The 15,738-nt window shown below is 45.0% G+C and overlaps 2 protein-coding genes and 1 long non-coding RNA gene across 4 annotated transcripts in view; 2 read left to right on the top strand and 1 right to left on the bottom strand.

Annotated features, from left to right (window-relative positions):
• The window catches only part of LOC134211146 (uncharacterized), a 57,370-nt gene extending 56,666 nt beyond the window's left edge, over positions 1-704 (bottom strand). For both annotated transcript variants that reach the window (XM_062687788.1, XM_062687789.1), the window contains exons 1-3: positions 521-704; positions 310-424; positions 170-247 (exon numbers count right to left, since the gene is read on the bottom strand). In XM_062687788.1, coding sequence (XP_062543772.1) covers positions 170-247; positions 310-424; positions 521-531 — 204 coding nt within the window. In that variant the 5' untranslated portion in view covers positions 532-704. The remainder of the gene's footprint in view (positions 1-169; positions 248-309; positions 425-520) is intronic.
• Positions 705-1,189: 485 nt separating this feature from the next.
• On the top strand, positions 1,190-12,276 carry LOC134215458 (uncharacterized). The gene is made up of 4 exons (XR_009980172.1): positions 1,190-1,884; positions 1,939-2,472; positions 2,528-2,707; positions 11,949-12,276. It is a non-coding gene; the product is annotated as an uncharacterized LOC134215458 (long non-coding RNA).
• Positions 12,277-14,512: 2,236 nt separating this feature from the next.
• LOC134215457 (uncharacterized) lies at positions 14,513-15,184 on the top strand. The gene is made up of 2 exons (XM_062694644.1): positions 14,513-14,668; positions 14,724-15,184. Exon 2 carries the CDS (start codon positions 14,724-14,726, stop codon positions 15,126-15,128), a length of 405 nt encoding a protein of 134 aa, XP_062550628.1. The 5' UTR covers positions 14,513-14,668; the 3' UTR covers positions 15,129-15,184.
• Positions 15,185-15,738: the final 554 nt, after the last annotated feature.

The raw sequence follows: 15,738 nt of genomic DNA, 5'->3' as shown, positions 1-15,738 counted from the left end.
TCCCATTCTCCCCATCACGTTTCTGGTACATATACAGCAACGAGTTTGCTTCGTTACTGAGATATCCATATCACACCCCGCACCCATAAAACATGACGCAATATGGACACTCCCCCGATTTTTTTAAAACTTTTCCAGTTATGTAAATATAAACCGAATGTAAACATACCGTTTCGTCCGTCAGTGTAGCGATTCCGTGAACGCTACGGATAATGCAGTGGCGCTTGGATATGTGCTGAAAATGTGCCTACAAAAAAAATAATTATTTTTCCATTTCAACAACTTGTAGGTCTTAAAGTTATCACGGACCTTATCCAGCGGAATCGCTGAACGTACTGAACGGCTAATATCCGTTTGTCCTTCGATGTTCACAGTCAAGAAATCTGTATGATACATCCGGCGCAAATACCACCGGGTAGACTCCCTGCAATTGGTAACCAGTTAGAAACAAATTGAGAACCTATGCTAGAATATAAACGAAAACGAACAAGTGAAACTATGTAAGCTTTCATGTTCTTACCTGTAATCCATAGTAGCGAGGTTTTATCCCGATTTCGGGTATCAAACCGTACTGTCTAGTTGTAATAACACCAATAAGTATTAAAATACTTCTATAATCTACTGAGTTCAATTTAAATCAGCCAAATAATGCTGATTTAGCTATATTTTTGGACTTGTCTGGCTGAAATCGGTGACAAATTCGTTTTGTTTACCAAAAAGTGGATGTTGCGCGCAATAACACGGAAAACGAAAAACTACCCGAAACTGAGTTTTTTTGTCATGTGACAGCGGGTAATTTTTACCCATTATCTGAAAATATTTTTTTCAGAGGATGTGTAAAAATCACTCTTTATTATTCTAATTAATGCATTTTCGGGAATTTTGAAACAAATCATTAATCATAGGGTAAAATGCCCAATACTGGACCCCCTACACAGCAAAAATTATTGTAATGTGCCTCAACGTAATTGAGACGATGTACCACAATTCCGATGTAGAGCCTCAATTCGTATGTAAATCTATATCATTTTGGATGTTAAATCACATCCCCTTTAAATTACACCGAAACAGATTTATCATCTTCTTATACGTTGTATATGTGTAATATTTGAATATAAAACCATTGAATATAGCATAGAAATGAATGCAACCCAATGAAACTGTTTCGGTTGTGTAATTTTACACACAATCTCTGTACTATCACATTTAAAGATTATGCGATTTTAAATCTCGCAACACTGGTCAAATCGAGTTTCAGATGTTTACCGATCGTATCGCCATTTTTATTTTCATTGCTGATTGCAATTTTTGTAGTGAAGTTAAATCAAAATTTAATTATCGGTGTAAAGTGCGCTTGTAAACTAATTTAGCAAATTGGATTGTTGTGAAGAGCGGAGCCAGAAAGCATTTATTTACGGTGGAAAAGGATTCCCACTACTGCACCGATTAGGGAACCAGATCGCTATGGTATGGTCCGGAGCTTGTGGCTGACTTTGAAGAAGAGTTTTAGATGGTTATGAAAAACCCCGGCACACACGGGTCGAAAAGGATGAGGACAAAAAGAAGGGATAGACAGACAATTAAAACCCCTTTGATGACCACTTCGGGAACGACGTTGAATAAAAAGATGCATTCGGAACAGGAGTTTGCTGAGTGCAAAGTAAGATTCGTTTAGGGCCAATCATAAAAGTCGGACGTGAACGTGAAGTGCATCCGACTGAACACCGGATCGGGAAGCCCGGTTAACTCGTTCTTTTGGCGACGATTGAGAAAGGTTTCGGAATCATATGAGGGGAAACAAAAGAACGTTGTCTTGTAACGCGGATTAACTGGGTAATGCAATGTGGCTTTATGGATTATTCTGACGCGAGTAATTTACGTAAGGTAAGAACATCTATACCAAATAGTTTTCACTTAATGAAGAACTTTAATTTTTAGAATCGATCGTTCAAGTCCAGGAAAGAATATCACACACGGCCGTGTTATTTGAAGTTTCTTCCGTGCCCTGTCAGTCAGAAAGATTGGATTTGCGAGAAATATCGAATAAATCAACGAACTGTAAAACCGCGTTGCCGTAGCTGAGCATGAAAAGCGGATCTTGTCCGATCCTGTGGCACAGTTTTGAAACAATCCGACGATTGATTCGGTCACCCAAACAGTGTTTGCATTATTTCGGCCTGCTGCAATATGTTGCGATCCATCCCGAAACTCGGTTTGTTTTCCAGGCGGCTTTGCGTAACGGGATTTTGCTACCCGAATTCAGGAGGATAAATTCACTGTTTCGGATTCAGTATCTCAAGAATTACTTAGAACCATAACCGCACCTGGGGCCGACCCGTGAAAGGTTGGTATTAGCTGCTATCTAATTCATAGATAAACACCAAGGCTGTTATAACTACATTCACCGGGTGGCATTGGCTATGCACGTTATATGTTTGGTGATGCGAGTATTCTGGATGAAGATAAGACACCGTAAACTAACGTTTACCCAAGCGTTTATCACATAATAACGAACTTTATTTTTCAGACTCGGTTCGACCGAGCTTTCGCAATTGATTTTCATCAAGCCGGTTCGTATCAATTTTACTTCAGAGCTCAAAGTCGGGTTAGAAGACGGTTCACGGAAGGGTTGGTCACAAGATCCAACCAGAATATAGCGCTCTGGTGACGCCGACGGAACGCTGCATTCATCGGTGTGTATTAGGCGGTAAGTTGATTTTTTTCGCAATACACTCAGTTTCTTTTTTACACGGGTGGTGTATGCGAGTATTATAAATAGTAGTGGAAAAATCACTCAAACTGAAGGTTAATCTCGTTCTTGTATCAATCAAATTATTGCATTCATTATTCATTCTCCAGGTGATTGCTCTGTCGAATATTCATGTGAATCTTCTGTAATTTCTTCTTTAATTCAGAAATAATTGGTAGTCTACTTTGATTCTAAAGGAATCCTTAATGAAATTCGAAACATATCCTTATTAAATTCAAAACGAAATTCTTCTGAGTTTCCGGATGGAATCCTTAATTTTGAATGGAATTTATCTGAGATCCCATTTGATTTCAAATTGAATGGTAACTTGGCTTAGAAACCTCGCAGTTGAAAACTGTGGAAGTGCTTAATGAACACTTAGCTGCGAGGCGACTCTGTCCCAGTGTGGGGATGTAATGCCAATAAGAAGAAAAAGAAGAAACCTCGCTTAACTTTTCAAAAGGACCTAAGTAAGATTTTTTCATGAATTAATTTGAATAGCGCAATCAACAGAACAACATGAAAGCTTTTGATTGCAGTACTCAAATTAATTCATGAAACAAATGTTACTTAGGTTCTTTTGAAAAGTTAAGCGAGAAATTCTCTAAATTGTCCTGGAACTTGCATCAAACGGTCTACCGAATCAACCACAATGTCCACGATATCCAAAGTCGCGGTATCGACCCAATTATGCCCTCTAAGAATTTGTCTTTCATTAGAGTCTTAAATCCAGACATATATGATGTTTCAAGATCTCCTAATTGTCCTGGAGTTTGAATCAAATGGTCTATCAAATCAGCCACAATTTTCTTGACGTTTACTAAGTCATGAAGGTTTGTCTATGATTCTTATGGCTCATCCACAATGGTGAGCGCAGCGGCAGGTTTTGACAGAAAATACATGGGTTAACTGTCAAAACGCGCCGCTGCGCTCATCATTGTGGAGGCCCCTTTAGTCCTGATTATGGTTGTGCCACAGACAAACAGACATAACATTTCTAGCATTCAGTCATCAAATTCATCGTCGTACAAACGCTAACGACATCTGTTGTTTTCACTTAGTTGGGCGAATCACGAACCAGATGGCGTTAGTGGGCAAACGTCAAACTCGAGCAAATCCGATGCGCGCGCCACTCGTGACCGATTGGCCAACTAGTGATCATTTAAATTAACCAGTAAATCAGTGAACGATGAGAGTTTCATGAGTGTTATGTATGTTTGTATGTTGTGCCCTCTCTGTCCGATTGTCCATTCAACATTAACTCAAAGTTAAATATCTTGGCTGTGCATATGCACAGCATATGTTTCGAAATGGACAAATAGATATGAAATTTGCGAAAAAGAATCCACGTGTCTTGGAGGGACTCTAACCCTCAACCTCCTACTCTCTAGATAGGCGTGATCACCCCTACTCAACAAGACCACTTAAAGGTCACGTTTTGCGGAAAAGCCATCAGAATCCGAGTACCAACCTCCACCGCGATTAGCTCTCTTTTTTTGCAAATTGAATTTCTTTCGGATGCTTGATTTGACCAATCTCCACATGTGCTTTACTGTTGTATATCCACAGTCAAGCGAGTGCACATTGTTTATTAAACGAGAGGATCACACTCCATGCCTCCCAGCAACGGGCTGGGCGGGCTGGTATAGAATGCGAATCAATCGCACTCTGCTGTGCCAAAGGCTTGCTTGGCTAAAGCATTTGATGAGTTTGATTGCCTTACGTAAGCGGTCGCGTGTACTCAGACGACTAATGACGGTGGAAGACCGACACTTGATTACAATTAATTGCATATTATTCGGCAACTCGGCCGTACGAAAACCATTTTTTTGTTAAATATCTTGGCTGTGCATATGCATATGTATCGAAATAGACAAATTGAAATGAAATTTGCGAAATTATGAGAGAGCTAACCGCGGTGGAGGTTGGTACTCGGATTCTGATGGCTTTTCCGCAAAACGTGACCTTTAAGTGGTCTTGTTGTGTAGGGGTTATCACGCCTATCTAGAGAGTAGGAGGTTGAGGGTTCGAGTCCCTCCAAGACACGTGGATTCTTTTTCGCAAATTTCATATCAATTTGTCCATTTCGATACATATGCATATGCACAGCCAAGATATTTAACAAAAAAATGGTTTTCGTACGGCCGAGTTGCCGAATAATATGCAATTATTTGATTAACTCAAAGTTTTTCTTCCTCCTAGCAGCCACCTTTTTTGCACAAATGCAAATAAGTGGGATGATCCCTGGAGGATTCCCTCTGGAATCCCTAGAGGATTCCCTCTGGAATCCCTAGAGGATTCCCTCTGGAATCCCTAGAGGATTCCCTCTGGAATCCCTAGAGTTCCTCTGGAATCCTAGAGGATTCCCTCTGAAACCCTATAGGGTTGCCTTTGGAATTCCCAGAGGATTCCTCTGGAATCCCCAGAGGATTCCTCTGGAATCCCAGAGGATTCCTCTGGAATCCCCAGAGGATTCCCTCTGGAATCCCCAGAGGATTCCCTCTGGAATCCCCAGAGGATTACCTCTAGAATCCCCAGAGGATTCCCTCTGGAACCCCTACAGGATTCCCTTTGGAATCCCCAGAGGACTCCCACTGGAATCCCTAGAGGGTTCCCTCTGGAATCCCCAGAGGATTCCCTCTGGAATCCCTAGAGGATTCCTTCTGGAATCCCTGGAGGATTCCTTCTGGAATCCCTGGAGGATTTCCTCTTGAATCCCTAGAGGATTTCCTCTGGAATCCCTAGAGGGTTCCCTCTGGAATCCCTAGAGAGTTCTTTCTGGAATCCCTAGAGGGTTCCCTCTGGAATCCCTAGAGGGTTCCCTCTGGAATCCCTAGAGGGTTCCCTCTGGAATCCCTAGAGGGTTCCCTCTGGAATCCCTAGAGGGTTCTTTCTGGAATCCCTAGAGGGTTCCCTCTGGAATCCCTAGAGGGTTCCCTCTGGAATCCCAAGAGGGTTTCCTCTGGCTTCCCTAGAGGGTTCCCTCTGGAATCCCTGGAGGATTCCCTCTGGAATCCCTGGAGGATTCCCTCTGGAATCCCTGGAGGATTCCCTCTGGAATCCCTGGAGGATTCCCTCTGGAATCCCTGGAGGATTCCCTCTGGAATCCCTGGAGGATTCCCTCTGGAATCCCTGGAGGATTCCCTCTGGAATCCCTGGAGGATTCCCTCTGGAATCCCTGGAGGATTCCACTGGGAATCCCTGGAGGATTCCACTGGGAATCCCGGGAGGATTCCCTCTGGAATCCCGGGAGGATTCCCTCTGGAATCCCGGGAGGATTCCCTCTGGAATCCCGGGAGGATTCCCTCTGGAATCCCGGGAGGATTCCCTCTGGAATCCCGGGAGGATTCCCTCTGGAATCCCGGGAGGATTCCCTCTGGAATCCCGGGAGGATTCCCTCTGGAATCCCTGGAGGATTTCCTCTGTAATCCATAGAGGATTTCCTCTGGAATCCCTAGAGGATTCCCTCTGGAATCCCTAGAGGATTCCCTCTGGAATCCCTAGAGGGTTCCCTCTGGAATCCCCAGTAGATTCTCTCTGGAATCCCTGGAGGATTCGCTCTGGAATCCCTGGAGGATTCGCTCTGGAATCCCTGGAGGATTCCCTCTGGAATCCCTGGAGGTTCTTTCTGAAATCCCTAGAGGGTTCCCTCTGGAATCCCTAGAGGGTTCCCTCAGGAATCCCAAGAGGGTTTCCTCTGGCTTCCCTAGAGGGTTCCCTCTGGAATCCCTGGAGGATTCCCTCTGGAATCCCTGGAGGATTCCCTCTGGAATCCCTGGAGGATTCCCTCTGGAATCCCTGGAGGATTCCCTCTGGAATCCCTGGAGGATTCCCTCTGGAATCCCTGGAGGATTCCCTCTGGAATCCCTGGAGGATTCCCTCTGGAATCCCTGGAGGATTCCCTCTGGAATCCCTGGAGGATTCCCTCTGGAATCCCTGGAGGATTCCCTCTGGAATCCCTGGAGGATTCCCTCTGGAATCCCTGGAGGATTCCCTCTGGAATCCCGGGAGGATTCCCTCTGGAATCCCGGGAGGATTCCCTCAGGAATCTCAGGAGGATTCCCTAAGGAATCTCAGGAGGATTCCCTCTGGAATCTCAAAAAGATTCCCTCTGGAATCCCAGGAGGATTCCCTCTGGAATCCCTAGAGGATTCCCTCTGGAATCCCTAGAGGATTCCCTCTGGAATCCCTAGAGGATTCCCTCTGGAATCCCTAGAGGATTCCCTCTGGAATCCCTAGAGGATTCCCTCTGGAATCCCTAGAGGATTCCCTCTGGAATCCCCAGAGGATTCCCTCTGGAATCCCGGGAGGATTCTCTCTGGAATCCCGGGAGGATTCGCTCTGGAATCCCGGGAGGATTCCCTCTGGAATCCCTGGAGGATTCCCTCTGGAATCCCTGGAGGATTCCCTCTGGAATCCCTGGAGGATTCCCTCTGGAATCCCTGGAGGATTCCCTCTGGAATCCCTGGAGGATTCCCTCTGGAATCCCTGGAGGATTCCCTCTGGAATCCCTGGAGGATTCCCTCTGGAATCCCTGGAGGATTCCCTCTGGAATCCCTGGAGGATTCCCTCTGGAATCCAGGAAGGATTTCCTCTGGAATCCCGGGAGGATTCCCTCTGGAATCCCGGGAGGATTCCCTCTGGAATCCCGGGAGGATTCCCTCTGGAATCCCGGGAGGATTCCCTCTGGAATCCCGGGAGGATTCCCTCTGGAATCCCGGGAGGATTCCCTCTGGAATCCCGGGAGGATTCCCTCTGGAATCCCGGGAGGATTCCTCTGGAATCCCAGGAGGATTCCTCTGGAATCCCGGGAGGATTCCCTCTGGAATCCCGGGAGGATTCCCTCTGGAATCCCGGGAGGATTCCCTCTGGAATCCCGGGAGGATTCCCTCTGGAATCCCGGGAGGATTCCCTCTGGAATCCCGGGAGGATTCCCTCTGGAATCCCGGGAGGATTCCCTCTGGAATCCCGGGAGGATTCCCTCTGGAATCCCGGGAGGATTCCCTCTGGAATCCTGGGAGGATTCCCTCTGGAATCCCGGGAGGATTCCCTCTGGTATCCCGGGAGGATTCCCTCTGGTATCCCGGGAGGATTCCCTCTGGTATCCCGGGAGGATTCTCTTTGGAATCCCTAGAGGATTCCATCTGAAATCCCTAGAGGGTTGCGTCTGGAATCCCCAGAGGATTCCCTCTGGAATCCCCAAAGGATTCTCTCTGGAATCCCCAGAGGATTCCCTATGCAATCCGCAGAGGATTCCCTCTGGAATCCCCAGAGGATTCCCTCTAGAATCCCCAAAGGATTCCCACTGGAATCCCTAGAGGGTTCCCTCTGGAATCCCCAGAGGATTCCCTCTGGAATCCCGGGAGGATTCCTTCTGGAATCCCGGGAGGATTCCCTCTGGAATCCCGGGAGGATTCCCTCTGGAATCCCTGGAGGATTCCCTTTGGAATCCCTAGTGGATTCCCTCTGGAATCCCTAGAGGATTACCTCTAGAATCCCCAGAGGATTCCCTCTGGAACCCCTACAGGATTCCCTTTGGAATCCCCAGAGGACTTCCACTGGAATCCCTAGAGGGTTCCCTCTGGAATCCCCAGAGGATTCCCTCTGGAATCCCTAGAGGATTCCTTCTAGAATTCCTGGAGGATTCCTTCTGGAATCCCTGGAGGATTCCCTCTAGAATCCCTGGAGGATACCCTCTGGAATCCCAGGAGGATTCCCTCTGGAATCCCGGGAGGATTCCCTCTGGAATCCCGGGAGGATTCCCTCTGGAATCCCGGGAGGATTCCCTCTGGAATCCCGGGAGGATTCCCTCTGGAATCCCGGGAGGATTCCCTCTGGAATCCCGGGAGGATTCCCTCTGGAATCCCAGGAGGATTTCTTCTGAAATCCCTATAGGGTTGCCTTTGGAATTCCAAGAGGATTCCCTCTGGAATCCCCAGAGGATTACCTCTGGAATCCCCAGAGGATTCCCTCTGGAATCCCCAGAGGATTCCCTCTGGAATCCCCAGAGGATTCCCTCTGGAATCCCCAGAGGATTCCCTCTGGAATCCCCAGAGGATTCCCTCTGGAATCCCCAGAGGATTCCCTCTGGAATCCCCAGAGGATTCCCTCTGGAATCCCCAGAGGATTCCCTCTGGAATCCCCAGAGGATTCCCTCTGGAATCCCCAGAGGATTCCCTCTGGAACCCCTACAGGATTCCCTCTGGAACCCCTACAGGATCCCCTCTGAAATCCCCAAAGGGTTCCCTCTGGAATCCCCAGAGGATTCCCTCTGGAATCCCTGGAGGATTCTCTCTGGAATCCCTGGAGGATTCCCTCTGGAATCCCTAGAGGATTCCCTCTGGAATCCCTAGAGGATTCCCTCTGGAATCCCTAGAGGATTCCCTCTGAAATCCCTATAGGGTTGCCTTTGGAATTCCCAGAGGATTCCCTCTGGAATCCCCAGAGGATTACCTCTGGAATCCCCAGAGGATTCCCTCTGGAATCCCCAGAGGATTCCCTCTGGAATCCCCAGAGGATTCCCTCTGGAATCCCCAGAAGATTCCCTCTGGAATCCCCAGAGGATTACCTCTAGAATCCCCAGAGGATTCCCTCTGGAACCCCTACAGGATTCCCTCTGGAATCCCCAGAGGATTCCCACTGGAATCCCTAAAGGATTCCCTCTGGAATCCCTAGAGGATTCCCTCTGGAATCCCTGGAGGATTCCTTCTGGAATCCCTGGAGGATTCCTTCTGGAATCCCTGGAGGATTCCTTCTGGAATCCCTGGAGGATTCCTTCTTTAATCCCTGGAGGATTCCTTCGGGAATCCCTGGAGGATTCCTTCTTTAATCCCTGGAGGATTCCTTCTTCAATCCTGGAGGATTTCCTCTGGAATCCCTAGAGGATTCCCTTTGGAATCCCTAGAGGATTCCTCTGGAATCCCTAGAGGATTCCTCTGGAATCTAGAGGATTCCTCTGGAATCCCCAAAGGATTCCTCTGGAATCCCAAAGGTTTCCACTGGAATCCCCAAAGGATTCCCTCTGGAATCCCCAAAGGATTCCCTCTGGAATCCCCAAAGGATTCCCTCTGGAATCCCCAAAGGATTCCCTCTGGAATCCCCAAAGGATTCCCTCTGGAATCCCCAAAGGATTCCCTCTGGAATCCCCAAAGGATTCCCTCTGGAATCCCCAAAGGATTCCCTCTGGTATCCCCAAAGGAGTCCTTTAATCCTTTTCGGATCACGAAGGGAATCCTTCTCGTACTCCGAAGGAAATGCATCTCGGACTATGAAGGGAGTGCACCTTGGAAACCGAAGGGAATCCTTCTCGGATCCCGAAGAAAATCCTCGGATCCCGAAGGGAATCCTTCTCGGACTCCGAAGAGAATGCATCTCGGACTATAAAGGGAATGCACCTCGGATCCCGAAGGAAATCCTCGGATCTCGAAAGAAATCTCTAAAGGATTCTCGTTAAAATCGCTGAAGAATTTGCATCGAAATCCTTGAAGCATTTCCGTCGGAATCACTAAAAGATTTTCATAGGAAACCCTAAAAGATTTTTGTCGGAATCCCTAATCCTTGAGGAATTGCTTTAGAATCCCTGAAGGAATCACTTTGGAATTCCTAAAGGATTCTCTTTGGAATCTCTTACAAATTTCCTTTGGGATCTCTGAAGGATTTCCTTTGGAATCTCGACAGTGTAATGTAACAGTTCAATGATAAAAATTGTTATTCCTTTCCGTGAGTCGCGTCTCGTTGCATCGCACGCTACGTTTACTCTGGCGATCATCTATAGGATTCCCTAAAGGATTCCTTTTGGAATCCCTAGAGGATTCCTTTCGGAATTCTTAAAGGATGGCCTTTAGAATTCCTAAAGGATGGCCTTTACAATTCCTAAAGGATTCCCTCTGGAATCCCCAAAGGATTCCCTCTGGAATCCCCAAAGGATTCCCTCTGGAATCCCCAAAGGATTCCCTCTGGAATCCCCAAAGGATTCCCTCTGGAATCCCCAAAGGATTCCCTCTGGAATCCCCAAAGGATTCCCTCTGGAATCTTCAAAGGATTCCCTCTGGAATCTTCAAAGGATTCCCTCTGGATTCCCCAAAGGATTCCCTCTGGAATCCCCAAAGAATTGCCCCGGGAATCCCCAAAGGATTCCCGCTGGAATCCCCAAAGGATTCCCGCTGGAATCCCCGAAGGATTGCTCCGGGAATCCCCAAAGAATTGCCCCGGGAATCCCCAAAGGATTACCCTTGGAATCCCCAACGGATTCCCCCTGGAATCCCCAAAGGATTCCCCCTGGAATCCCCAAAGGATTCCCCCTGGAATCCCCAAAGGATTCCCCCTGGAATCCCCAAAGGATTCCCCCTGGAATCCCCAAAGGATTCCCCCTGGAATCCCCAAAGGATTCCCCCTGGAATCCCCAAAGGATTCCCTCTGAAATCTTTACAAGATTCCTTCTAGGGTCCCCAAAGGACTCCCTCTGGAATCTCTAAAGGAATCCCTGAAGGATTCTCTCTGGAATCCCTGAAAGATTCCCTCTGGAATCCCTTAAAGATTCCCTCTGGAATCCCTGAAGGATTCCTTCTCCAAGTAACCAAAAGTTCCTTTAAGAAAACATTTTTCGCTTAATCAACTTCACAGAGCTGCCTCTGGAATCTTGGGTGGAATCCCTAAAGGATTCCCTCTGGAATCCCTAAAGAATTCCCTCTTCTTGATCTTCCCTCCTCTTAATCCTCCCTTAATCTTGGGTGGAATCCCTAAAGTATTCCCTCTGGAATCCCTGAAGGATTCCCTCTGGAATCCCTAAAGGATTCCCTCTGGAATCTTTGGACGAATCCCGACAGAATCTCTGAAGAATGTGCGTCAAAATCCTAGAAGTATTCCCGTCGAAATCCTTGAAGGATTCCAGTAAGAATGCCTGAAGGATTATTGTCGGAAAGCCTGAAGGATAAGTGTCGGAATATCTGAAATATTGATTCCAAGATTCTTCTGGTCTTCTGGAAAAATCCATTATCAGCCTAGACAAGATAAGGAATTTCCTCGGATTTTCAAAAGGTTTTTTTTAGAATATCAAAAGTTCGGAATCCTAGAATGATTTCTTTCGGCACCCTACGACACGATTCCCTTTGTTCTTTTCTTTTCTATAAATTATCTCCAATGAACCATTTTAAATAAGCCGCTCTTAATCAGCCATATTAAAATATGTTTCGTTTTTCAGTGTTTGACGACATCTAACGGTACCGATTTTCGTACCGCTCCGGAACTGGAGAATTTCAATTGAGCAGCCACTCACCTTCGGCCATACTATTTCACTGGATCCAAAGTTCGTTCGATTACGCTGCACTTGGCTGATATTGCCGTTAGATGGACGAACGGTCAGGACAACAAATCATAATTTATGGTCATCGACAGTGAAATTTACCATTCTACGAATCTGCGCACCATGCCGCTTCTGCTAAATGAAAAAAATAGGTTTAAATCGGCATAAATCGTATTATGTTTTGTTTAAATTTCGTTTGTTCGATTTCGAACATGAATAATTAAATAACAATTTATATGCAAATGTTATGTTGTATTACATATATATATAAAAACGGCACATACCGCACTATGAAAACCGAAAAACTCAAGAGCTCCATTCAACGCCATGCATTTTGGACGGTTTTACATCACAATCGTTTACATCGCTTCAATTACATCATCTTATTGATTACATCGATAGAAATTACGTCGCTCCTGTTTATTACACAGCAAGCTCTTTAGTACATCGCACGATGTAATATTAAACAATCGATGGACTCAACGGGTTGCAGCGATTTCGATGTAATATTCAACAACTTTTTTTGCTGTGTAGTAGCGAAATTTTACTCTTCCTGTCATAAGGCTTAGAAATGTTCAACATATTAACTATGCTTGATATCTAACAACAAGCTCCCGGTAAAAATCGTTTACTCATTAATGGGTACTTTTTATCTGCTATCTCTTTCTCTCTGCTGAAAAATTTACCCATTTCCGGAGAATAAGTGGATTTACTCATTTAAATGAGTAGATCCACTTATTCTCTCAAAATGGGTAAATTTTTCAGCAGAGGGAAAGAGATAGCAAAGAAAAAGTACCCATTAATGAGTAAACGTGTTTCTCCGTGCTCTGCATCCCCTCTTCACGATACATACATAAAACACCCAAATACACGACGTTATTCGTTGAAATTAACATTTTAAAGTCTAACTGAATTCGCCCTATAGTATAGACTATAGATAGTGGAATATATAGATGAGCGAAGATAAATCCTCTGTCTCCAAACGAACTGTCAAACGTGTCTCCAAACGAGCATGACGTCACGATTTCAATGGAAATGTTAAGGGCTGTGACGTCATATGCGCGCGTGCACGGTCAAAAAAATTGACTCAGCCATGCTTTCGCTCATCTATAGATTCTACTATCTATAGTATAGACCCCCTGGGGGTCCATAATAGGAAATTGCTTCCCTATAGTCGACACTTCATTTGATTTTCATGTCCGGTTTCGGGACGTTCTTCTTCCCTATTATGGACCCCCCAAAATATTTCTATAATGGACACTCTCGTGTTTATTTTTGTTTTGTAATTTTGTAATTTGAGTTTCCATAGCATTTCCAATGCATGTAATCAAATCATAGGACTGTAAGGTAGGTTTTCCCGATAGAACTTCATAGCAAAATGTTGACATTGTGCAATAATAATGCAAAAATGGCTGGAGTGTCCACTATTGGTTGGGGGTCCACTATAGGTCACTTTACCCTAATTGAATACTTTATAGTCCAAAGAAATAGAGGTAATAAACTACACGCAAAAAAATGTTGCGGTCGAAACTACCATTCCGAGGGTTAATTTAAGAATACGCACCGACGATTTTCAGCAGACAACAAACCCGTTTGATTTTACCATGTGCGCAGTAAAAATCAACTGTGGTCCTGGTGGAATGTTGTTGCATGAACTGAATCAGTGGTGAATTTGTCCGAATGCGTGGTTAATTTAACTGAAAATTTGTGGTTGTTTTAAAAACATGGCGTAGTCTACAAAATAGTAACCGTTACCATGGAATTTTTCTCTGTGTATATAGGAATAGAGGAAGATTGTCGCTGTCGTCACTGGCGAAACATCTTTTACTGGCGAAGATAGGGCACTAAATGTCAAAGAAGGAAAAATCAGTACGTTTTGACAGATAGATACCCAACATGTTTGGGAACGAGAACAAAGGGAACCGCAGAGACATTCGTCCTCTATACACGCAAAAAAATGTTGCGGTCGAAACTACCATTCCGAGGGTTATTTTAAGAATATGCACCGACGATTTTCAGCAGATAACAAACCCGTTTGATTTAACCACGCGCGCAGTAAAAATCAACTGTGGCCCTTGCGGAATGTTGTCACATGAACTGAAGCAGTGGTGAATTTCTCTGAAACCGTGATTAATTGTACTAAAATTTTATGGTTGTTTTAAAAACAGAGCGTAGTCTACAAAATAGTAATTTTTACCACGGATTTTTTTTCTGTGTAGTTATTACCTCTATTTCCAAAGAGCATAGAGGTTGCTGGCGTTTGATCATCCCTCTCTTCCAAGCGCAAATGAAAGATAGGATTTGTTTTCATCGGGAAACGTTTCCCGATGAAAACAAATCCTATCCTTCCTATGCGCTTGAAAGAGAAAGATGATTAAACGTTCTATACTTTGCGTGTAAACTTTTTTAGCAGTGTATGCAACGTTTGTCTGACGAGGTCTGACGAAGGGGGGGAGGGAGTTGAAAATCACCAATTTTTGCGTGACGTACTTTACGGATCTTCCCTGAGGTGACAGCCTGCTGCGGTGCTCAGTGCTGGCTCAGCCTGTGACATAACACCAAAACAAACCGTGCAATTTTTTTGATATAGATCGCATTAATTTTATTCAGTTTAAACGGTAATTTAATTTTTTTGTTCTTTATAACACATGTGTAAATGATACTCTCTTCAAGATGTGGCCAACGCTATCCCGCTGTAGGACGCTGTTTAGTCCCCCTTTGCTGAGCTCCTTAACAAGCACGTTCCGGTTTACGTCAAGCTGCTTTCATGTGCTAGCCGGTTACCGAGTGATGGAATCGCCTCTAGCAAACCAATCTTCAAAACAGCTACCACTGGATCGGTCAGCAAACCAATTGCTTGCTTCTGCAGTGAGTCCCTTATTGAATCAGGTTTGCGGTTTCAAAGTTAAAGGCCATTTGAAGCGTCGCTGCAAGGATTGTTTCTTTGTCGTACGGCACCAGCGATTGTACGTACTTTGCAAGACCCATCCGCGGCATAAGCAAATGTCTATGAAAAAGCACGAACGGAATACCTGGATACTTACCGATGCCACCCAGAGTCCGAAACGAGCTTGGTGAGTGGGGGCTTTCCTCTAGATTGATTTTGGTTAGGCGAATAAAGGGAGTTACACATATATGTAAGTAGTGTTCTTACAATCCGAAATATTTACCGCTCCAAATAGGGAGAGTTCGAATCATAGATACCTTGATCGTTATCCTGCAACATCCACATAAGATAATGACTTTTTCTACGCCAGTGAACAGGCACACTACCATTTCTTTCATTATTCAAAAGTGCTTTTAAACAGGAATATGTTTTCCTGCAGTTCAGAAATTAGCTTTTTTAACAAATAAGCGCACTGCAGCGTCCTTTTCTTGGTTTCATAGAGGATAGTATGACATTGCACCTGCACATGGCTTGAATTCAGAGAGAAACGAAAAAATGTACATTCACGATAGGTAGCCCATTATGAGTGGACTTCTACTACACACCTGTGCAGAAAGATAGTTAAGTTAAGTTTAAGTAAGTAAGTAGTTTAAGTTAAGATAAAGATTGTCGCTTCGGTTCCCTTTGTTCTGCTGTCCGAAACATGTGCATTAACATCAAGAGTGAGAAACAAGGCATATTATATTACTTGTCGATGAGGGATTTGTTTGGTTCGCAGTTTTGACACGTTTGTTTTCATAA

This window comes from Armigeres subalbatus, chromosome 2 (genome assembly GCF_024139115.2).
Source record: "Armigeres subalbatus isolate Guangzhou_Male chromosome 2, GZ_Asu_2, whole genome shotgun sequence".
NCBI lineage: Eukaryota > Metazoa > Arthropoda > Insecta > Diptera > Culicidae > Armigeres > Armigeres subalbatus.
This window is presented reverse-complemented; position numbering and strand designations above follow the sequence as displayed.

Coding starts and splice junctions, on each gene's coding strand:
- LOC134215457 (XM_062694644.1), top strand. CDS start 14,724: ATGTGGCCAACGCTATCCCGCTGTAGGACGCTGTTTAGTCCCCCTTTG.